Consider the following 25,657-nt stretch of genomic DNA (forward strand, 5'->3'; position numbering starts at 1 on the left):
TTAGCCTCCACGGCCTCCTGCAGCACTCTGCTGGCCAAAAACACTAAAAAAGTACTTCAAAAAGTCAGGAGTCAATGCTTTTCTTTTTTCTTCTTACCTTAACTTTTCTCTACTCTTTTCCCCGCTATTTTCCATTTTTACATGTATTTTATGGTTGGATAAAATTATTTTAAAAAGAGAAGAAGAAATGCCTTTTCCCAGGCAAGTGTGAATGTAAGGATGAAAGAAGAGGACACCAACCTTAGCTTATTAGAAACATGCTCAGGGAATACTTACTGACCTTGGAAGCAACAGATAGATTGCTCCTAGGGCACCGAAGAAAATCACTGAAGTCTGGCCCAAAAGAATAAAAGAAGAGCTTGGTAACTACACATCAATCAAGTGCATCAATGTGTGGGAAGTTATTTGAGCAAATTAAAATAAAATCAGGTTGTAAACATCTGAACAACTCCAAAATTCTAGCATCCGAAACAAATTTAGTCAGACTAACCTTATTTTGTTTTTTGATTGAGGAACTTGCTGACTAGAATTGCTAGGGAAGTATAAGTAGACCTCAACTTATGACTGGTGGGCTTAGTTACTATTTGAGGTTACAGTGGACCTATCAGGGGGCTACTTATGACCTGGATTGGAAATCCTGATGGCACTCCACCCAGTCACATGAGCAAACTTCAGGGGGCTGACAACCAGGTTGCATTTATGGCCATACGCCACCTCCCACAGTCATGTGAAGTTTTATGATGATTTTGCCAAAAAACAGCATTTACTTCTGATTTTCAGCAAAACTGCGTCCATGGTGAACCATTTGTTCAATTAATCACTGCCACAAAAAAGGCCATAAACTGGGTCAGTCATATTTTACGATTGCTACAACTTATAACCGTGATGGGAAGGCTCCATTATGGTGGTAAATTGACAAATACCTGTAATGTGCATTAATTTCATTAAGCCATTGACAGAACACTAAAAAACATTCTGATTAACAAGCTAATTAAATATGGGACAGATGGTATGTCTGTTAGTGGTGCATAGCTGGCTTGAAAACTGCTCAGGAAAACTCATGAGCTACTAGACTAAGGTACTGAATGTGATGCAACAGTATTCAGTCCTCAGCAATTTAGTATTTTTTATTAATGATCCGAATGATTGGGTGTGTGGAATGTTATCAAGATGGAAGAGAAAATAGAATAATAATCAAAAGGATCTTGACAGGTTAAAGAAGTGAATTGGAAACAGCAGGTGTAAGCTTACTTGAAATAAATAAATTTAATTAAGAAAAAGAAATCAGTACACATGAAAAGGATCTGGAATATTACTATCTAAATATGAATCAGTAATATGGCGAAGTTGCCAAGGCAAATGCCACTTTCCAAGTAATTCACAAGTAATAGTTGCATAATAATTTGCAAAGTTCAGAACCATTTCAAATACTGTATCTAGTTCTGGGCATCACATGTGGTGGGTTCCTACTGGTTCGGCCACCCAGTAGTGGTATGTTGGCCTGGGTCGCAGAACCGAACCGGTTCTCCAGTCGCCGCCATCTTGTTTTTGAGTTCTGCGCATGCACAGAACAATTTCCATTGAACTGCTCAGGCACGAGTGAACCGCCAGTAACACCAGCCAGAACCCACCCCTGTAGCTCACCTTAAAATATTCAGAGAAACTAGAATAGGTACAAGGGGAATAATCTGAAGAGTAAAAATTAAGTCTCATGAAGAGAGACTGAAGGAGCTTTTTACTTGAGGCAAAAAACCTAGATTGTAACCCAGAAGAACCTAGCCTTTTCTCAGTTGTTTAAGAGTGCAGAATAAAAAGGTTTGTGTTAAGGAAAACATATTTGGACACTAGGATCAGCCTAACATTTCCCTTAACTAAAAGTTTTCAATCAAAAATTGAATGGATTCCTGCACTTGGAAGTCTACGATATTATGAATCCATATTTATTGCAGATAGAGACAATATTAATATATCAAGTACTGTAGCATAAAATTCAATGAATCTGAACAATCAAAACAGTCAAATGTAATTAAAACAAAGCTATTTGTTAATAGTTTGCTAAATAACAGAATCACTTAGAATTCTCTATGTAACTAAGATTCTCAAGTTAACCAGCAATGCAATGGATCTAAAATATTATAAGAAGACTCATATGATTTAATAAGATTGAATAAACATGTTGCAGTTCTGAAGACACCCATCCATAAAGACTGTAAAGCTCCAAGCATTTCTTAGAAGTCCTGGGTTTTCAGTCCTTCCCTTCATAAAATTAGATTGTTTGTACTGACTGAATTGTAATAGTATGACATATTTTGGCATGTTATTCTGTTTATAATTATTTATATAAAAAGTCCTTTTTTAAGGAAATGGTTTCAAATCAATTATTTTTAGTACTGTAAAAGTTGCTTTTGTTATCCCTATTTATCAATCGTCTCTAAATATAAATATATACACAAATGATTTCCATCCCAGTCAGTTCATTTTGTTTTGGTTGAGTTGGAGCAAACTTTATCATTACTTGTTTACAGTAATTATTTAAAAGGTCTAGATTGTTTTTGCTTGCTGGAAAATGCAGTTAGCAAGACTATGGCATTAGGAACCACAATAAAACTGGCTTTCTTCCACCATTTCCCCCTTCTCATTGTGCTTGGAAGGTATTATTTTGATTATCATCCCTTTCCAATGCAAGCTGCGGAGCGTGGGCCTCTGGGAAGCCCTTGTCCTGCCACTTCCGCCTCGTCTGCATCCACTATGAACAGCCGCCACCATCATCCAGAGAGCCACCATCTCTTGCCCTTGCTCTCAACAACCCCGTCCTACTCAATTACTTAATTACCTTGAAATTAACAAATTAATTTCCTAGTTGGGCCCAGCAAACTCCCTTTGGCTAATGTGGCTCCTCCCTTGCTGCATTTACCACACACATCTGAGCACTGCAGCCTGCCAGCACTTGGATCCCAGCCCAACAGCAGTTGGACTGGGACTACTGGAGTTGCCATTGCTAAGTAGAGTAGTTTCGCCTAATGACTGCTTCATTTAGCAATGGAAATTCCAATTTAGGATTGTTTAGCTAGGATTTTGCAATGGAAGTGGAAAATTCCAATCTTTTCCTTGGAGCTTCATGAGAGAGAAGGACAGATGTATAACGTTAGACTGCAGGCTAATTTATACAATGCCAACCCATTACTATTTTACCGAAGTAAGGTCAATGTTGATGGAGATTTTCTTACCTGGCATAATGGATGAAATGAATAATTTTTTCTGTAAACCTCGCCGCTAAGGTAGTTAAGTTTACAGGCTGTTGGACAATTGTAAGGTTTTCAAAAAGAGGAAGTGCAATTTCAGGATAGCAGTTTTTCTGATGGTTACTGAAAAAAAAATCGTAAGATCTTGAGTATGGAATTAGAGATTAATACAAAAGTGGGCTCTAAAACTATTATTTATTTTGGTAATTCCAAAGCCTTTGCACAACAAAATCAGCTAAAAAAGAGAGCCAAGGTTACATTTGTTCTCTGGGCATATTAAATTACTTGTCAGATCAATGAGACAGCTGCTATCCAAACTGAAAAAGATAGGTTGGAACACAAGTGATGTTTCAAACTACCACAAACTGCTCTGAAAGGATAATTAGGCTTAACATAGCTTGGTACTTGGAAGTTGCAGGACCACCTCTTCCAACCTAAATGATCCCAATCTACTACTGGTAGACCTCGCCTACCAATTGCCCTGTTCATCAACTATTCAAAGTTACAATGGTGTTGAAAAATAACTTTAAAACCATCGCCATCATTTATAACCTTCACAGCATCCCTATTACACTTTTTTTTCTTTTATCCCTCTTTGCAGAGCAGAGAGATTGGAGAAAAGGTGATTATAAGAGAGTAAACAGGCACACAATAGGGAGGAAAAGGGGTCAGGCACAGAAAAAAATCACTTGTTTAATTCCTTCCTTCCCTTTCCTTCTTCTAATTATTGTAACATTGTGTTGAGCATTTAAAGGGAAAGGGAGTGGGGAAAGGAAAGCAGTCACATGAGCTTATTGGCTGTCCAGAGTTACCTTGTGGTACGGTGAACAGCCAATAAATGTGATAAATAAAAATGATTTCCCACTTAGGAAGTGCTTTGCTTAACAACAGAGTTACTAGTCCCAATTATGAATGCTAAAGAGGACTATCTTTAGGTGGTTTAGGGGAGAACTTTGTGTAGTCCCACATTTCCACAGAATGAGGGAAAACATAGTTAGAAGGCCCTATTTCTTTGAAATAGCACCAATGGAAGTCAGGCCAGTCCACACCTTTTTTCAGAAAGATGTTAAATACTGAGATATTTTGAAAGGTGTTCCAATTATGTTACATACAGTGCCATTTATTATTTTTATTTTTAATTTGGGTTGATCTTCATTGTGCATAGATTTTCAAATTTTCTGGCTCAGTGCTCAAATTGAAATTTCAAAACATACTATGAATGTTTTAATATGTTCATGATATTCTGTGAGCTGCCAAGAGTTACTAGATTATGCTGGGATATAAATTCATAAATAGTAAATAAACATACTTGACTGTTGTGGAGCATCTGGGACAAGCCGGGCAGGGAGGGAGGTTATAACCTGGAGTGTCAGTACAGCCCATATCAGGGCTATATGGTATACCAAAATAAAAATCAAAACCTAGAAACAAAAAAACACAAAATGAAGATATGTCTGTCTTATCTCAACAAAAGATAGTTGTCTGAAATGGAATACACATCTGTGGCTACCCAACTGCAAGGACTTAGCAGGATACATGTCAACATTCAAGCACTGATTGTGATCTTATGTTTCTCTTAGAATTATTTAAGTCTTAAGCAGCATTATCATTACTGCCAGAAAGAACACTGTATTAGCAATAGACTTCTATACTGCTTCATGGTGCTTTACAGCTCTCTCTAAGCAGTTTATACTGAGTCAGCATATTACCCCCAATAATCTGGGGCCTCATTTTACCAACCTAGGAAGGATGGAAGACTGAGTGAACTTTGAGCTGGTGAGAATTGAACTTCTGACAGTTGACAGAATTAGCCTGCAATTCTGCATTCTAACCACTGTGTCACCATGGTTCTGTTATTAATATGCACTAGACAACCTATGAGCCATTGGGTCATTATTGGATTGTTACAACTGTACTGGACAAATGAAGGCAAATATGCATGACCCGGGATAATGTTGCAGAATCCAATTTGGGTTGAACACCGGCACTAGAGATTTAATCTAGTGAGAGAGAACTGCTAAACTAAACAACCAATGACCACTGGGTCAATATTTCAGAGATATTTCTTTACCTAAACAGAGAAACAGAAAGTCCACAGGCAATAAAGCAGTGGGAACCAGAGCAACTTCTGACTTCCTGCTGGTTTCCCCATTGATTTTGCTCGTGAAAAGCTGACAGGGAGTGTTGGAAATCACAATCTTGTGACCTCTGCTACCTGTGGCATTACTGTTGTGTCCACAGCTTTGCAAATACAACTGGCATGAATTTTTTTTCAATTTTCAATTACAAAGGACTAAATGGGTCATGGATTTTGTACTGATTTTTTAAGGTAGCAGGTTTGAGGTAACTTGATTCAAAAACGTTTGCCATTAGGGTTAAATGAAGGTTACAAGCAGAAAAGCGGCAGGAAAATTTTAGTAGTATACAGATTACCTGTCTCGACGATCTTTTCCCCCTCCCAATAATTTACAAAATGTGAAATTTTTAAAAAGCTACTAAATTGAGAAAAATAAACCATTTAACACATTGAATTAAGTAATATTAATCACTATTTCATTTTGGCTTAGTACATTGTGTGCTGCCAGCCAACAGTTGCTTGTAGACAACAGTCGAGCAACCTGTAGCCTACAGTTCCAAGCAGAGTCCAATACATAACTGCCCCCACTTGAGTCCTAACTTAAATTGCCACTGGTGGCAATTTTTTGCTAATGTAAGGAAAGAAATACAAAAAAACCCCTGTATTGTAAGTCCTGAAATAAATTTAATACAATTTTTAAAAAGGAAGAAAAAACTACTATTCCTGAATAAAAAAAAATCACATGTGTAAGATGTCTCCATTTATTTTTGCATTGTCACTAAAAATACTACAGACTCAAACCTACAAAAGGTTATCCAGTGGAGACTGGATTTATGGTTAAGCCTGCTGTATGAACCTAGCCAACTAAGATTTATTTCATAAATGATTTTTTAGGCAAATCACAGCTAATATATCTGCTGTCAAAGAAGAATTTTAGATGAAATATCAATGCTGATGAAAATTAAGAGCTTGTTTGGAGTTTACAGGATTGTAAATCTACATATCTATGTATCTGTGTGTTTCCTTTGTTGTGGTCATGGGCCATAAGATTAAAATACTTCCTTGTATAAAAACAAGTTTATTCTCCGCCATACAAAAACTAGCAGGTTAAGGAAAAGCTACATTCCTGCAAATTCTGCTCTCTATCCAGAATATCCTAGTTATCTATGTGGAAGGTATGTACACCAAAGCATTCACTTTTATGAAATTACAATTCCAACTAGAGCAACCATGGCATTTTAGTAGGAGGAAATAAGTATAGAAATCTTACCACGAAAGCTGGGATGGAAAGGGCCATGATGTCCCAAGTGCCATTTCCCTATAAAGAAGTGATGTGGAACAGAAAAGTATCAGTACCTAAAAAGTGTTAATGAAAAGTAGTGACCATGGAAAACATTTAATATTGGCTACTTTAGCTCTGAGCAATTAGTTGAAAAAGTGAGGACAAGATCAAAATTCAGAAACCATGTTATCCTGACTCATCAAAATCATTGAGTCTAGCTCAGAGTGTCAAACTCAAGACCCAGGGGTCGGATCCGGTCCCGGGGTACTTAGATCTGGCCCACGGGGCTGCCCTGGAAACAGTGAAGAACCGGCCCACAGTGCTTCTGCCAGCAAAAGCGGATCTCCTGAGCTTCGTTTTCACTGGCAGAGAGTTGCAGGAGGCCATGGCAGACAAAAATGGAGCTCGGGAGCCCATTTTTGCTGGCAGAGGGCTCAGGCCGCCACAGGTGCTGACAGGAGTGACATTGAGCTGGCCACGCTCACCCCGGCTCCCCGAGGTCAAACACAACCCTGATGTGGCCCTCAATGAAATCGAGATTGACACCCCTGGCTTTACCTAATATTAAAAAGCAAGCCTACTTTTCCCATTTTTTGATAAAATTTGTGATAAAAAGCCAGTTTAATGGTAAGGCAACAAGCTAAAAAGCAGGAGACTATGAATCCTTTAGTCATGAAAACAAGCTTGGTTGACTTTGGGCCAGTCATTTTTTTTCTCAGCTCAACCCACCTTACTGGGTTGTTGTGGGTAAAATACGAAGAGGAAGGTATATTGGATATTTTTGCAACTTTGAGATATTTGTAAAAGCAATAAAGGCAGGATAAATAAATAAAATTGCATAAGAACTGTGAGCCTCCGTATTTTTCGGAGTATAAGACGCACTTTTTTCCTCAAAAAAGAAGCTGAAAATCTGGGTGTGTCTTATACACTGAATACAGCATTTTTTGCCTCCTGAAGCCCCACCATCTTCATCAAAATGGCCATGCATACCCTTATGGAGGCTTTCAGAGAGCTCCTGGGGGCTGGGGAGGGCAGAAATGACCAAAAACAGGCTGTTTTTTACCCCCCCAGCCCCCAGCAGCACTCTATAAGCCTCCATAAGGCTATGCATGCAATTTTTTTGACAAAAAAACAGGCCCATTTTCACAAGAAAGGGCCGTTTTTTGCTCGTTTTGGGGGGGGCACCCCCCAGGAGTACTCTGCAAGCCCCCCCCCCAGGCTATTCATGCCTTTTTTTTAAAAAATGGGCCAATTTTCGTGAAAAACGGGCCGTTTTGGGGAGGTTTGCAGAATGCAAAAACGTTTTTTCCCCCTTTTGGAAAGCTCTTTAAGTGATTGATGAGAATTAGATTGATCAAGTGCTGTGCCAGCAGAAACAAAGTCTTAGGTTCTGCAAATTGTCAGTGATTTCCTTCTCCAGCACATGGATAAATACACCTGGAAACATCTACCTACCTACCTACTCACTCTCTCTCTCTACCTACCTACTGTATTTCTCTCTCTCTCTATCCCTCTACCTACCTACTCTCTCTCTCTCCCCTACCTATATACTGTATTTCCCTCTCTATTTCTCTCTCTCTATCCCTCTACCTACCAATCTACCTATTCTCTCCCCCCCAGCTATCTACTGTATGTCTCTCTCTCTCTCTCTCTATCCCTTTATCTAACTACCTACCTACCTACCTACCTAACTACTCTCTCTCTCCCTACCTACCTACTGTATTTCTCTCTCTTTCTCTCCCTCCCTATCCCTCTATTTACCTACCTACTTTTTTTTTTAAATGCCTCTTCAAAACCTTGGTGCGTCTTATATTCTGAAAAATACGGTAAGCAATCACAATCAGAAAATATTCAGCCATTATTCTTTCCTATCATAAAAACAGAAGAAAAACAACTCCATTCTTAGCATTAAACCCAGACCTACAAATGATTCACTTTCCTTACATCTTGAATTACCTCACCAATTTGCATCCTAGGAAAATTGCATCTTTCTCTCTCAGCACCCAAATGTTCTGAATGCAGTGACTTTCCAGGATACCGAATGCTTATGTAATAAAGGTAAGTCTTAAGGTAAGTTTGCATAGAGCATGAGAAAGGTACCCCATAAGTATAGAATGTTGTGAATAGCGTTAAATAGCTTACAACAATATGTAAAGGTAAAGGTTCCTCTTGCACATATGTGCTAGTTGTTCCTGACTCTAGGGGGTGTTGCTCATCTCTGTTTCAAAGCTAAGGAGTCAGCGCTGTCCGAAGATGTCTCCATGGTCCTGTGGGCGGGGTTTCTATATTTTTATTTGCATTTTTTATGTGCTTTAGAACTCTAGGTTGGCAGAAGTTGAGACAAGTAACAGAAGCTCACTCCGTTATGCGGCACTAGGGATTCAAACCACCGAACCGCCAACCTTTCTGATCGACAAGCTCAGCATCTTAGACACTGAGCCATCACATCCCTTAACAATATGTAAACTAACAGTTAATTAAAAGGGTAATCTAAACCAGCAACAGAACCCAAAGAGAAAGCAGAAAATTGAACAAATCTTTAAAAATCTTACATTTATTGGTGAAAGGAATCTTACTAAGATCCTGGAGGAAATCTTAAGGCAGTGATGGCTAACCTTTTTGGTGCTGAGTGCCAAAAGCACACACACGTATGCACACACATAATGCAATGTGCACCACCCTGCGCATGCACTAGCGACCCTCCTGAGCGCATGCAAACACAGCGCTCCTGTGCACATGCCACCCCCGCACATGCAGAGGAGAGACCTGAAAATCAGCTGGCTGGCGGGAAGTGTGTGCGCGTGTGCAGCGGAACTGAATTGGGGCAAGGGCTTGCGTGCCCACAGAGAGGGCTCTGCATGCCACCTGTAGCATGCGTGTCATAGGTTCGCCATCACGGGTCTAGCATAGATCCAGGTATAAATAGAATCAATTTAAGTTTTCTTTCTGGGGTTAAATTACCTATCATAGCGGTGAGGTACCCAGCTTCTTTCAGAATTTCTGCCAATATCGTCTCATTCAATGGAAGGCCTGCCACTGAGGACACAGCAAAATTGTGGGTCACGCCGTTACGAAGGCCAAGACGTCCTGTAAGCAGAGAGGCACGTGATGGGGAACAGGTAGATGCAGCTGAATGGAAATCTACAAATCTAGAAAAAGGGGAGGAAGGTTCCGATTATTTTTCATTTATTACACTCCTTTTAATTTGAAAGAAAATATTATTGAGTTGGTTTATGGCAAAGTATCTACAGTAACTGTAGTTAGATTTTTGATTTCTTAGGTAGACCACTGTAGGCCAGGCTGTCCAAAGCTACTTGGTTAGTGTAGTTTGACATTGAAATATGGCTTCCTTCCCCCCACCCCTCCATCCTTATCCTTATGCACAGTGTGTACTTTTGTATCTATGGATCTGGAGCACTGTTACGTCTTTCATAAAATTCCTATTGACCTATAATATGAGCATTAAGCTTGCAATATTTATGTCATGTCTTAAGGCTGCAGTAGACTTCTGCCGCACTGCACCGCATGGAATGTATGTGTCTGTTGATTGGGTATGGTTGCATAGGTGTTCTTTTTATGGGTCAGCGAATTTTAATGTTCTCTGTGTGAACATGTTTTCCCTTCTCTCACCACCCAATAAGAAGTTGGAACCAATCAGAAGGCAAGGTACACATCTCTGCACAACACATAGTTGGGATTCAGGACAGTGGTGAAATTCATTTTTTTTTTACTACCACTTCTGTGGAGTGGCTTGGTGGGTGTGGTGTGACTTGCTGGGCGTGGCAGGGGAAGAATACTGCAAAATCTCCATTCCCACCCTAGACAGAGGTAGCATTTGCTGGTTCTCCAAACTACTCTAAATTTCCGCTACCCGTTCTCCGAACTGCTGGCTGGAGAATTCTGGGAGTTGAAGTCCACAAGTCTTAAAGTTGCCAAGTTTGGGAACCACTGTCCTAGCGGACAAATCTGCCAATGAGGTGACATTTTCACCCAAACTGGCACTATCCCAATCTCCCTAAAAACTCATTCTCTAAAAGCATATGCTGCTTCGTGCGAGTAATGTGATTGATTTGTTTTTTAAGTATCTCCCATTACAGATTTTGGGGCGTGGAATGTCCAAAGTAAGTTTTTGGGCTATGGAAACTTAGGAATGGAGATGTGGCTATTAACTTAGTTAAAGGGTAATTTATTTCATCTGATGACATCAAAGGCCAGAAGGTTCAAAGCACAGGACAAACAGTCTTGAGAACGGACACACATAATGGGCAAGTCATCAGAGCTTTTTTTTGGAGTTGAAGGTTATCTTGTACAGCAACATTTCATTTGAAAGAGGAAAATGTCAGCTAATCCAAATTTTTAAAATCTCAAGAGATCACAATGTAATCTAATTACATCTTTTCCATGCAGGATTAAGGAATGCTATATACAGAAAAAGCTTTTTATCATGTGTCTGAGCTTTTTAAAAAACTTTTAACCATAAAAAATGGGAGCAAAAAAATCATAACACAAATTAGCTATACTAACAATTCTGTCTACATAATCTTTTCCAGTCCACTATCCTACCAAATTTTGATCTGCAGCATACTTTAGTTGCAGCCCATATGGGCAATTATTGAAACAAGTATTAAACAGCTGAAGAAACAGGTTTGAAGAAAGTTGATTTATACTCTCATGTCTCCGGACTCATAAGAAAAAGCTTGCTTGGCACAAATGATTAAATTACCATATTTTTTGGAGTATAAGATGCACATTAGTTTTTGGGGAGGAAAAAAAAAATCTGCCTCTGCGTATCAGCATCCATTGGTATTTATCTGGCTAGATAATGTGCTAGCTTCAGCAGCCTGATTCAGACAAGCAGCTGATTGGCAGGTAGATCAGCCTCCTGGAATACCCCCAATCAGCTGTTCCCAGAGGTGAATGTTAACAACCAGCTAGTTGGTGGTGAGCACGGAGCCTCTGTGGGTCTAAAACGCAGCTTCAAACATGCTGCTGATCTACTCAGGCAGCTCTGATGAGTACAGCAGGCGTGGCGCGGAACCGGTCTGACCAGGCAACAGCTATTCCAGGCTGGGTTTTTGGCCTCTGTGCATTACTTTTTCAGGCTGTTCCAGGTAGCGAGGATCGGCGGTGATCCCCACTAGAACTGCCCAAAAATGTAATGCACAGAGGCCAAAAACAGGATGTGCAGAGGCCGAAAAAATGATGCACAGAGGTCGAAAATGTGATGCGCAGAGGTGGCGATTGGTGGCGATGTGCTCTGGCGATCCCCGCAGCCTTGAATGGGTCTGAAATGGAGTGTTCGGAGGCTGAAAAAGTGAGGCGCAGAGGCCAAAAAGGCAAGGCTGAAAATCGCCGGCGGGTGGGGGCTGGTGGGTGGGCATGGCTACATCCGGTTCATAAGATGCACACAAATTTTCACCCTCTTTTAGGGGGGAAAGTATGTCTTATACGCCGAAAAATACAGTAGATATAACCTGGTGTCTTTAAATACTATGTTGGGAGGAGAGGGATGCTTCAACTATGTTATGACTCTTTTCCAGAAGTATTTGCCATTGCTTCTTTCTAGGGCCTAAAGAGAGTGACTGCTCTCAAATCACTCACCTGCAAATCACTCAGCAGGTTTTGGATCTAAGGTAGAATTGGAATTCAGAATCTGTTGGTCTCTAGTCCAGTATCTTTAACTACTAACTATGCCAAACCGATTCTCCTAAAATCCTGGTGACTACCTGGACAAGTCCATACATGTGGAGAGGGATGTTCCATAAGACAGGCACTACGACACAGAAGGCACACCTCCTAGGACCCACCCAATGTAGATCCCTAGTTGATGGTACCCACAGCATGCCCTCTGTGGTGTGGGCTGAATAACCTGGGAGAGGAGATCACTCAGCCAGATCCCATGCCACAAAGGGCTTTAGGTATATTAATTTTATTGATATTTTTGGAAGTAGATTGCCATTGCCTTCTTTTTCTTGAGCTAAGAAATAGTGACTAGCCCAGTTTGATGCAGGTGACACTTTAGTAGGGGTTGAATTCAGTCTCCTGGTTTCTAGTCTAGTGCCTTTACCAACTGTCTCTCACGGTGTACATTCACCAAATAAAACAAACTACATTACAACTTAGGCATTGTATTTAACTGAGATAATTCATAAAGAAGTGACAATCTTCATAAGAGAAGTCTCTAGTATTTATATTCTCCATGCAGATATTAGCAAAATCATACTGAATGGATCCCATGACTCATTTATCATGGGCATATTTTAAAACTCCTCTTGAGCATAAAATAAAGCTGAAACCATTCATGAGAAAAAATAATTTGTTGCAAGTAAAAGAACTGAAAAAGAAATGCAAGGGGAAAGCAATCAATACAATTATTTGGATGGATTTGTAAGATGTCTTGGATGGATTATGGCATGATGGGAGATGGTGAGGGAATCCATAATCAGCAGGTTTTTGGAATCTGATTAATTACATCGAAAGGGTAAAAGTTTTGACTAAACAATAATAAGCATCTCATTCTTTGAGTAAGACTAATATAAACTAAGAGTATAGCAGTGAATTCAGAAATCCCTGGTTCAGTGGTGGGATTCAAATAATTTAACAACTGGTTCTCTGCCCTAATGACTGGCTCGGTGGGCGTGGCCAGGGGGTGTGACAGGAAACACACACCCCTGGGAGCAAAAATGGACCATGGGGGGGGGAGCCCCCACCCCATTTTGGGGCCTAGTAGGCCTCTCTGCAGCCTCCTGGGAGCAAAAACGGGCCGTGTGGGGACTCCTGGAAGGGGTGGGGCCAGCCAGCAATTAAACAACTGGTTCACCCAAATCAGCTGAATCCCACCACTGCCCTGCTTCAACTATTACTTCATAATTGGAGCCTTTGGTAAGTCCACTGTTTTCTGCATTTACTTTCTTCAAAACTTTTAGACTTGGAGATACCAGATCAATATAGACAAAACAGTTCTGTCTGGGGTGGAAACCAGGATTGGGAGATACTAGATCAATATAGACAAAAAAGTTCTGTCTGGGGTGGAAACCAGCAGCTCCAGCTGCATCAGCTTTATTCCTATAATGCCTATTATATGTGTATTCGCTTCTTCCTACCAGAAGAGTTGATCAGGTTAGGAGGGAGTGGAAACAGGGGAAAAGAGAAAGGCTTGAGGTGAGTGAGATAATCATGTAGGAACTGAAGTATCTCTTGCCATGAATGTGGATTGATTGCAAAGATTAACACCAAGATTAACATTAGACCAGGGGTGTCAAATTTGTGACGGATGACACATTGTCGTCATATGACATATCACAATTCTCTCCTCCCCTTTGCTAAACCAGGGGTGGGCATGGCCAGCATGTGATGCTTCTGGTCCGCAGGTCGTGAGTTTGACACCTCTGCATTAGTCCATCAATCAAGAAGCAAACAATCTCACAATCAAGAAACTGCCAAACAAGCCAACAGTAAAAGCAGCCCAATCGAGGAACCACCAAGACCACTACCAGCTACTAGTATATAAAATGAGAGCAAATTCCTATTAGCACTGATGATGTTACCCAGTTTGGGAATGAAATGTCTATAAGAAAACAACCAAGCTCAGAAGGCACCAAGGACCGCAGAGTTCAACCCTTTTATTGATACAGTTTGGTACGGTCTGCTAGTGTGGACAGGTTACCATGTGTTTGAAATATTGTACAGAATTGAAATAAGCTATTTGGATTCTATGCTGCAGGTCTATGATCAACCAAAATAGAAAAATAAACTAAATAATGCAGGCGGGGCAGCAGGGCTCATGTCTCAATATATGTACTGCTCTCATATACAGTAGTTCTGCAAAAAACAAGATCCGTGGTGGTTGCAGAGGTTAGAATGCAGTATTACAGGCTAACTCTGCCCACAGTCTGGAGTTCAATCTTGACAGCTTCAAGGTTGACTCAACTTCCATCGTTCTGGGGTCAGTAAAATGAAGGACCCAGACAGTTGGGAGCTGTATGCTGACATTGTAAACCATACAGAGTGTATTGTAAAGCATTATGGGTTGGCATAAATCTAAGTGCTATTGCTATTCTGTACAACAAGAGAAAAATCAAACACATGCTTGGCCTATAATATTAAAGTAAAATAACTTACAAAATAAATAAATTACAACTAATAGAAAGAAGGCTGACTCTAAACTTTGTTTATGTGCTAAAATGATATGAAGCAAATACGTTTCAAGACAGATAACACAAGAGAAACATGTGTACACTAAGCAAACAGAAGTCCCAATCACTAGGATTATCTCAACTCCTTGTTTGACCATTCGCCTGAGGGGGTTTTAAATAGCTAGAATTGACGTCTTTAGAGAAGCAATAAATTATTGGTACATCCTACAAAGCAACTATTCATTACAGCCTCTGGAATTAAATCACGTCTCACAATTAGCCTTTGTAGTTCAAATTAACTGTCTCCCAGATTTAGAGAAGTGCAAGTTATTAAGCAAGTTACAGTTTTAAAGACGGTGTATTGGGGATGGTGGGGAGGATGTGCCACTTGTGCCAGTAAAATATTGGAAATGGCTCTTTAACTCTTCCAAATACTGCATATGCCACCCAGAGATGTTGAGAGTTGGGCAGCATACAAGTTTAGATGATAATGATGTTGATGACACCAACGTTTGCCCCAAATGAATATGACATTGAATTTTGCACACAAAAAATGGAGTAGACAGTGAGAAAAAAATAGCAATAGAAAAAATGTGTTAATCCACATGAAAAATCTATGCAATACCTTTCTTATGCACTGGTTAACTTAGGGCTGCCATCTCTTGATGAAATCAATCATGAATATTTCTCATCTCACTGCCAATAAATATATGCATATAACAATATTTGTGTGTACATCTATTGTGGATATTTATTCATATTTCATGTTTCTAGATCATTCATCTTCTGCAAGGATACACCAGAAAAGAGCAAAACCAGGACAAAAGAATAAACTTACCCAATTAATGAATATGAATACAATTTCATTGTTATGACAATTATTGATACTCTCCCATGGATTATGACTCTGGATGATGAACAATAAAGCAAAAGTAAAAGAGGAGAACAGAGTAAACAAAAATAAAAATAAAATATGGATGGATGCTGATCATGAATTCAGCTTTGATAGCATAATAGTTTTAACCATTTCACAGAATGGGAGAGATAAAGGTACTCCCTAAACCCGTGATGGTGAACCTATGGCTCGCGTGCCACAGGTGGCATACATAGCCCACTTTGAGGGCGCACGAGCCGTTACCCCAGCTCAATTCCACTGCGTATGTGCTTTCCGCTGGCCAACTGATTTTTGGGTCTCTGCCCAACCATTTCGATCATGCCGCAAGAAGCAATGGGTTTTCCTCCCATTTAGGGGAGGTCATGAAGGTGGGTGAAACCCAGAGCCATTTTCTCCCACCATTGGGTTGATCTCTGGAATGGTCTCCTGTGGGAAGTGTGTTTGGCCCTAATTCTAGTTGCTTTCTGAAGATTGCTGAAAACAGTTTTTCCACAGGGGGCTGATACAACATGCTGTCTGGAATGTTTATGTATTTTTTAATTTAAGTTTTATGAATCTTCCAAATTTATTGTTACCCTCTCATTTTGACATACTTTATGTTATAAGCCCGTGATGGTGAACCTATGGCATGTGTGCCACAGGTGGACGTGGAGCTATATCAGCGGGCACGCGAGCTGTTGCCCTAGCTCGGTTCCAGTGCGCATGTGCACACTGGCCAGCTGATTTTTGGCTGGCCCATCCACTCTGCCTTTCCCTTCTCAGGAGTCTCCATGCATGCCAGGTAAGTACAGGGCTCGCACAGAGGCACTGGGAGGGTGTTTTCAGCCTCCAGAGGGCCTCCCGGGCAGGAGGGGAGGCCTTTTCACCTCCCCAGGCTCTAGGAAAGCAAAAAACGGAACTACCGGGCCCAATGGAAGTCAGGAAACAGGCCGTTTCTGGTCTCTGGGGGCCCTCCGGGAGAGCATGAAAGGCCTTTTTCGACCTCCTCAGGCTCCAAAAAAGCCATGTATGCATGTGCAGGGCAGCGCAGGGGGGTTGGGGTGTCATGCACACATGCACAGTGGCATGGGGCACGGGTGGGATTAAATTATTGGTGTGGGCACGCATGCATGCACAATAGCACATATCTGTGCCGCCTTTTGGCACCCGAGGCAAAAAAGTTTCGCCATCTCTTTTATAAGCTGTTGAAAGTACGCTTTTGATTGTGCACAATGCAAATGTGATAAATCAATAAGAAAACAAAAATGCACAATTATAGGCACACAATCTTAAAATCCTGTAGCATTAAACAATTGTCTACACTCTCTAAATACATGGTAAATAAATGTAAATGATAAAAGAATGGTTTGAAACTCACCTCATTCCTTCCTGGGCTATCTTATCCAAATTAGGTGTGTCTTTTTGTAGGTCCCAGTTGGCTCCAAAATCTCCCCATCCTACATCGTCTGCCAAAATTACTATGAAATTTGGTTTCTTGTAAACTGTTCTTTCCCAGTTAAAAAAAATGGTAGTGGGACGGTAGTAGAGAAGCCCAGTAAAACAACTGACCAAGACCAACACCAGTCCTTTAAGAAGCAGAATATCCATGGCATCAGGAGAACAGTTCTAGGAGACATCTCATGAACATTAAAAATATCCAACTGTAAATGTTCTCTGGGTGTTCTTTTCTTCAGAGGCAATATGGGTATTTCAGATCAACTGCAACATTCCCGAAATTCTGCAGAAAAGAAAATTAGAAGGAGATATTAAGAAAAACACACATACAGGTTTGCAGATAAGAGATATAGCTTAGTAACTTAGTATAGCCTTTATTGTTATTGTACATCATGTATACAACAAAATTGGTTGTATACATGATGTACAATGTAACAATGTTACTTGCTTTACTCGAAAGGCGACTCTGAATTTAAGATGATTATTTAAGAAAAAAATAGATTAAAAAAACCTGTGAATACAAAGGCAACATGCTTTGCATTGCCTGCTTTGGATCCTGTTGGTTTGTTAATGTCAGCTAAAACCAGTTTTGAAAATTTGTTCCTCACCATTCATTGCCCAGGATATGTATATGCATTATATCCATATACCCAAATTATACATATACATATGGGATCAGGAAATAGATGAGAGACAGAAGACAAAGTTCTAGTAATTAATTGCTTTCAAAATATAACCACTTAAAAGTTAATTGTTTCACTTACTAATCACTCTCACAGAAACACACACAAATATTCACACACTTTCACATAGGTCCCTTTTCAACAGAAACCGCCAAAAATAATAAATAATTTCAAAAGGGGGAAAAGGCAGCTACACAGGAAAGGGAAAAAGAAAGGACCATGCTCAGAAGTTACAAAAGAGTTAAATTCACCAAGTAAACAACACCTGCCAAAGTGCAGTTAATTTTCAAAGTCATCAAAGATCTACCTATGTTTGCATCTATTCTAATTATCTTGCTTTCAATAACTACTTATCAGTGTATTTCCATATGCAATTATTTTTTGGGGGGGAAATCTCCTAAGGAAAGCAGATGTATTGGTCAGAGTAAATTATGCCATGAAATTATATTCATAGTGGCAAGCTCTTGAAAGTCACATTGTCATGGAGAGGACAACAAAGGACTTTACCATAAACCTGCATTCTCTCATAAGAACTTTAGCCCTTTATTTGCAGGAACCCCAAATCCAACAATTTAATCAAATTCTACTCTAGAGCAGTATTTGCAGATTCTTTAGATGTCCATTTTCAGACAGTCACACCTAAACTCTGTTTGAATCAATGATTTGTATAGCAGACCATCTCACCAAAAGTGATTCTGGGTGGCATGTAACAATTGGATAAAAAAATAAAATAGATAAAAAATAAGAGATAAAAAAAATATAAAAATCTACATTAAACAAAATAAGTAGTATAAAAAAACAAGTATACAAACCTCTAGCTGAAGAGGCTAAAAATGGCCAGCTGAACAATGAAATCAGCTAAACAAATCTTCAATTACTTGAGAGTTCCAGGTTCAACAACAAAATCAGGTTTTGACGACTCTTATGTCAAAAGGAAATGGAGATGATCTAATTTTGGGGGTAAGGATGACCATGGCAAAGAAGGCACTTCTCCTGGCACCCACCAAATGCAGATCCCTAGTTGATGGTACCTAAAGATAAAGGTTTCCCTCGCACATATGTGCTAGTTGTTCCCGACTCTAGGGAGCGGTGCTCATCTCCATTTCAAAGCCGAAGAGCCAGTGCTGTCCAGACATCTCCGTGGTCATGACTAAACACCAAAGACCCACGGAACGCTGTTACCTTCCCATCAAAGGTGGTCCCTATTTTTCCACTTGCATTTTTTACATGCTTTTGAACTGCTAGATTGGCAGAAGCTGGAACAAGTAACGGGAGCACACCCTGTTACGCAGTGCTAGGAATGGTACCTAGAACATGCCTTCTCTGCCAGATCTAATGGGGTGGGGTGGGAATAACCAGGGAGTAAAATAATCCCTCAAGATAGGGCAATCCCATGAAGGACTTTATTATCCTAAGCATATTTATCAAAATGTCTTTAAGACCACAACTCAAATTCCCTTAGATTAGAAGACAAACTTTCTACATCTTAAATTAACTACTTCCTGTAGTAGGAGCACAATGTATTTACTGTAATCCAGAATTCTGCTATCTACCATGGGCAAATCTAACCGTAGCAACTTTTCTTCCTAATCACGATGAATATCAGTTATAGGAATTCCAGCTGTATGAATGAACTGTCGTGTCTGAATTCGCCTCCACCCTTACTAGGATTAAAGCTTATTAGAAAAACAATTTTGTCTACTATTCAAAATGATAAGTAAAGTATAGCTGATATAGGAGTCATCACAAGCAGCATAAGGGTAAGTCTAAAACAAATGCAAGGATTTTATGTACAAAAGTTAATACATAATTTGAAAATTCAGATCCATCGAAAAACATGAACAAAATAAACATTTTATCAGGACATAGGCTACTTGCAAACATTCAGGAATCTTTCTTTTGTTAAATTAGTAACATGGTTGTTAAGTGAATCTGGATTTCTCATTGACTTTGCTTGTCAGAAGATCTCAAAAGCTGATCACATGATCCCAGGACCCCACAACCGTCATAAATATGGAACAGTTGCCAAGCATCTTAATTTTGATCATGGTGACCATGCATGGGGTTGTCACCGGTTCAAGGCTGCAGTTGTCAGCCTTCCATCCTTCTGAGGTGGGTAAAATGAGGACCCAGATTGTTGGGGGGCAATATGCTGATTCTGTAAACCTCTTAGAGAGGGCTGTAAAGCATATGAAGCTGTGTATACTGTATTTTTTGGATTATAAGACAAACTGGTGTATAAGATGTACTAAATTTCGAAGAGGTAAGTAACAAAAAAAAGTTTTTGTCCTCCTCAGCCCCCAGAAGCACTCTGCAGGCTTCAGCAGGGCTGGGGGAAGGCAAAAACGCTGTTTTTGCAAAAAACGGCCCATTTTTTGCAAAAATGGGAAGCAGTGACGGGGCTTCAGGAGGCCAAAAATGGCTGTATTTGGTTTATAAGATGCACCAATATTTCCACACACTTTTAGGGGGGGGGGAGATGTGTTTTATACTCCAAAAATATGGTAAGTCTAAGTGTTATTGTCATTGTAACTATGAAAAAAGGTTGTGAGTCACTTTTTTCAGTGCGGTTGTAACTTTGAATGGTCACTGAATGGTTGCGAATCAAGGATTACCTACCTGTATTACAATCTTTGTTAATTAGCAAAGGGAAAAATCTAATCTATCTGATGTATACTTTATATCCTCTTGTGAAGTTGAAAGCTGCACAAAAGTTCTATAGATAGAGATGTGGTATTATTTGGCTAACTGATTAGTTGTGCAGTACATGTATATTAAATTTTATACTTCCAAAACTAATAGTCATTTTCCCAAATAAAAAATGATATTGTTATTTCAATTTCAAAGTAGATCAGTTCTATTAGTGCAGGGGTGTCAAACTCAGATCGTCACAGTGCTGTCACATGATGTGTTGCAACTTTTTCACTAAACTGGGTGTGGCCATGTCCAGCATGTGATGCATCAAGCCCACGGGCTGTGAGTTGGATAGCCCTGTATTAGTGGATAAGTTTTATTTCTGTGCTTTTCTGTACTAATGTCACTGACCAAATCAATTTTGTTACTGAAATTGCCATTCTCCTTTAATTTTTTAAAATAATTTGTACATATGAAAAACTGCAATAATCTGGATTGCCAGAGCATCCTAAGAATCCTAAGCAAAGAACCAAAGCATCCTAAGCAAAGAAGAGAAGCATTGTAATTCTGCAAAATATTGCCTTTGACAAAAGAGAAGTTTTTGAGGGTGGAAAGTACTGTTATTTTTAAGATACATTGGCATCCGATTCCCAGATAGGGATCACAGTTTACTCTGTGTAATTATGAAGGCTTGTTACATGAATAGCGCGTTACAATAAATTTGGAGCCAGGAGCCAGGGACTGACAACCCACTCTCCTGAATTACTATGAGGAAGCACTAAGAAAGTAAAGCAGTGGCCAACAGACTTATCATTAGTATATTTGCTGGCGGTCTCTTGCATTTCTGAGGAAGGACAGAAAAAAGGTTCAGAATGTAATCTGTAACTTGGAGCCATGGAAGGACAAAGTCCCCTCTGCTTTATGCCCAAATGCCACAAGAGATAGGGACATTTTAAAAAACACTTTTAATATATATTGTATTTTTCAGAGTATAAGATGCACCTTTTTCCCTCAAAAAAGAGGCTGAAAATCTGGTTGCGTCTTATACACTGAATACAGCATTTTTTGCCTCCCAAAACCCTCGTCCCCTTCACCAAAATGGCCGTGCATAGCTTTTAGAAGGCTTTCAGAGAGCTCCTAGGAGCTGAGGAGGGCAGAAATGACCAAAAATGGGCTGCTTTTGCTCAATTTTGCCCCCTAGTCCCCAGGAACACTATAAGCTTCCTAAAGGTTATCCATGCTCCCTTTTTTGGCAAAAAGGGCCCGTTTTTGTTAAAAACGGCTCATTTTTTTTTGCTCACTTTTGGCACCCCCCCCCCCAAAAGAGCACTCTACAAGTCTCCTAAGGGCTATTTGTGCCCTTTTTTTTGAAAAAAAAATGGGCCTTTTTGGGAGGTTTGCAGAGTGAAAAATCTTTTTTTTAAAAAATTGCTTCTTCAAAACCTTGGTGCATCTTATACTCTGGTGCGTCTTATACTCCGAAAAATACGGTATTCGTTTGGAGACTGAAGTTACCATGGCACGGAAAGAAGGGATCGATGACTATTTTTCACACTTTCAACCATTGTAGCATCCCCATTGTCACATGATCAAAATTCAGACACTGGGTTGTAATCAACTGGCTCCTATTTATGATGGTTGCAGTGTCCCATGGTCATGTCATTGCCTTTTGTGACCTTCCGACAAAGTCAATGGGGACCCAGATTCATTCCACCACCATCTCACTAACTTAACAACTGCAGTGATTCACTTAACAATTGTGGCAAGAAAGGTTGTGAAATGGGGCAAAACTCTTCCTTAGCAACAGAAATTTTGGGCTCATTTGTGACTTCCTGTACTAAGGGACATACACAAGGCCCCTTAACCACAGACCTGAGGTCATAGTGACCGCAGAAGTTTCCCAAAATGTTCAGAACACCCCTGTTTTTAGAAATGGATGGTTCCGGTTGCGAATAGAATTTATAAAATTTGTTAATTTGATCAATAAATGAAAATTGCAAGCATACAAAGTAAATTTAACGACATATCCCACCTATTATTTTCATAGATTAAGAAAATTGTATGAGTGGCCATTATGATCTCATGCCTGTAATGGCGTAGCCGAAATAGTATGTCTGTGGTTAAGGGTTAAAGTCCCAGTAGCACCACTAGATCCCACTAGGGATCTAGGCCTGAACCTCTCACCATAATAATACTATTTTTCCCCGCTTTAGAACTTCCCACATCAGCATTTATCAGCTCAATTAGGCTTGCAGGAGGAGTACATTCCAAAGAAATAGCTGGCAGTAGTAGCTGTACCTGGCAGTAGTAGCCAGTTCACCTTCTCCAGAGAAGGCCTTTATTTATATTTTAAAAGCTCACCCACCCCAATACTGAAACCAATCAGTGGTAAACACTCTGTCTGCAGATCAGTCACTTCGACAGCTTGCAACACTTGTTCCCAGCCTTTATTAACTAAGTTAGTAAATCAGAGTTCACTTTTATGAGACGCCAACAGCCTGATCCGCTGAGAACTGGACAAAACTGACTTAATTTCCACAGAGGAAAACTCCTTGCACATCACCATCAGTCCAGCCTAATCTGCAAGGACAGTGAGAATGTTATCAGAGGATGACACTTGAAAACAGGGAAAAGCCAGCTGGAATATCAAAGACAGAGAGGCACTGTGAGCATAAGCAATCGGAGGTGGGTGGAACAGGCCAGCTGAGTCCAGCTAAGACCAGTATTATGACAGATGGTTCCAGTTGAGTATCAAAGACCTTGGGGAAAGAATGTGCAGCTGAAGATACAAATTCAGTCAGTCAGTCAACACAACAAAAGAAAGAAGGGGTAAGAATGACCTAATTAAACAACGGGCATGAGTCAAGGGATGGGCTATACAAAACAAAACTCAGTCGTGAGACAGCAAAGAGAAAAGGAGATTTGAAAAATTAAAACACTTGGTGCGCAAGGCAAGAATTCAGGAGTTGGGCCTGCTCAGTTAAATTCCCTAGCAAAGATCAGGCTTGATGAATAAGTGAATATAAACTTTGCTGGAATTACTGAGGTTAATTAAAGGTCTAAGAGTCCCAGTACAGAAGATTTCATTCTTCACTTTTTTTTTCTCCAAGAGCAGGTTCCCAGGAAGTTATCTACATAAAATATGGTAGGTGACACCATCCTGACTGATCTATAGGTAAGGCTGGAGAAGATTCCTGGATATATCTTTGACAGCTGCTGTCAAAGAATTGGTCAGGTGGCTATAACCTTCAATCATGCTGGGAACTCTTAAAAGTGAGCTACAGGACAGAACAACAAAATTTGATTCTTAAAAAAGTATTTAGATTGGGGAATATTCAGTTCTTTCTTCTATAAACAGTGCCTGTCTGCTATTAAAGGCAGCACTTCCAGATTAAAATTTACTCCATCTCTGTAACCTAAGATTGGCTAATCAAGCCATGGACAACTTGCTAGTTAAGTTTGCTTGTCCATGGAGCCAACAGGTACATGCAGGCACCACTGTTGCTAAGACAGTCATGTGCTTTGTTTAGTTATTAGATTTGTATCTTGCCCTTCAGTCAAGGACTTGATGCTGCAGATATTGTGCTCCTTCCAATTTTATTCCAGAAGAAGCCTGAGAGACAGATTGTGCTAATAGAGTGGATGAACACAAAAGGTTAATACATTCCTCATTCTACATTAAAAACTTTTTATCACCCTGTAATCCCTTATTTCAAGGGACATGGTGGCTCAGTGACTAAGACGCTGAGCTTGATCAGAAAGGTTGGCAGTTCAGCGGTTCAAATCCCTAGCGCTGCATAATAGAGTGAGCTCCTGTAGCTTGTCCCAGCTTCCACCAATGTAGCAGTTCTAAAGCATGTAAAAAAAGTAGAAAAATTGGGACCACCTATTTAGTCATGCCGGCCACATGACCACTGAGACGTTTTCAGACAGCGCTGGCTCTTCAGCTTTGAAACGGAGATGAGCACCGCCCCCTAGAGTCAGGAACAACTAGCACATATGTCCAAGGGAAATCTTTACCATTAATCCCTTAGTTCAGGGTAGAGTCAGGATAGAGCTAAGCATTTACTGGATGGATGCTCTTCCTGATGCCTAAATGGAGTTTACAGCAGATATTTTTTCTTTGCATCCTTAAGGAGAAATATCTGCAGCTACCTAGGATTGAACTCTGAACCGTCTGAGTGAGGGGAAAGCATCCTCACTACTAGGACACTCATTCCTCACTCTACATTACTGCATTGTTAATTTCCTCATTACTGCCAGCAGCAGCATATACAACAGAACAAGTGACATCCTGATGGGTCTGATAAAGAGGGACTCACCAAGCCTTCAATATGATCCCAGAGACCTTTAAGGTTATTGTCACATGTTAGTATGTGGGGGGAAATTATTAAGACACATGACAGACTTATTATATGAACTAGGTTTCATTTTAATTAAGTTTAAAATGGAATGAAATAAGAAGTGCAAATGCAATTCTGGTTGTAATACGCTGATCTTGATCTGTAGGAAGCCCTGACATTTTTTTCAAAAAAATATTTTGTTGTTAAACCTTAAGTGACCAAATTTATACAACATACTAAGCCAGGGATCCACAACCTCCAGTTGGTGGACCAGCACTGGTCCACATCATGCCAGAAACCAGGCTGCGCAAACAAGCAAGACCCCATCCTTGGGATGCAGGCAGCATGTGAAACCACGCCCCCTCCGGTCTGAGGAAAAAACTCTTCACAGAACCGGTCCCTGGTGCCCAAAAAGTTGGGGGACGCTGTACTAAGCCATAACATATGGTTTATAATGGTTGAGGTTATCCAGAATGCTAAATATACACATTCTGCTGACCTAGAAGTTTGAAAGCATGTAAAAATGCAAGTAGAAAAATAGGAACCACCTTTGGTGGGAAGTTAATAGCATTCTGTGGGCCTTTGGTACTTAGTCATGCCGGCCACATGATCACAGAGACGTCTTCAGACAGCGCTGGCTCTTTGGCTTTGAAACAGAGATGAGCACTGCCCCCTAGAGTTAGGAACGACTAGCAAATATGTGTGAGGGGAACCTTTACCTTTAAATGTACTCAGTGGGGCTTAGTGCAATGTGTGAATCTAATGAATATGTACTGCATATCTAACAGAGTACTGCATTGTAAGCCTCCCAAAGTCATTTTGGACGGTGTATTGGGCAGCAGATAAATGTAACAATAAATAAGATAAATAAGAATAGTAAATAATAAATAAGAAAGAATAAATAAAAGTATGGCACTACTGAATTAGATGAC

The 25,657-nt window shown here is 40.1% G+C and overlaps 1 protein-coding gene across 7 annotated transcripts in view; it reads right to left on the reverse strand.

Annotated features, from left to right (window-relative positions):
• ARSG (arylsulfatase G) overlaps positions 1-25,657 on the reverse strand; it is a 124,622-nt gene that overhangs the window by 60,145 nt on the left and 38,820 nt on the right. For 6 of the 7 annotated variants that reach the window (XR_001313463.2, XR_015696020.1, XR_001313462.2 and 3 more), the window contains exons 2-6: positions 16,989-17,348; positions 9,563-9,750; positions 6,590-6,637; positions 4,552-4,663; positions 3,228-3,365 (exon numbers count right to left, since the gene is read on the reverse strand). Coding sequence is in view for 3 of the 7 variants with exons in the window: in XM_014065151.2 (XP_013920626.2) it covers positions 3,228-3,365; positions 4,552-4,663; positions 6,590-6,637; positions 9,563-9,750; positions 16,989-17,218 (716 nt within the window). In the remaining 4 variants the exon portion in view is untranslated. Of the gene's footprint in view, positions 1-3,227; positions 3,366-4,551; positions 4,664-6,589; positions 6,638-9,562; positions 9,751-16,988; positions 17,349-25,657 lie in introns of those variants that run through there. The other variant, XM_087710209.1, reaches the window with a different exon arrangement.

Source organism: Thamnophis sirtalis, unplaced genomic scaffold, assembly GCF_051295495.1.
Source record: "Thamnophis sirtalis isolate CommonGarterSnake01/CBP01778 unplaced genomic scaffold, rThaSir2_p1.2 scaffold_3, whole genome shotgun sequence".
Lineage (NCBI taxonomy): Eukaryota > Metazoa > Chordata > Lepidosauria > Squamata > Natricidae > Thamnophis > Thamnophis sirtalis.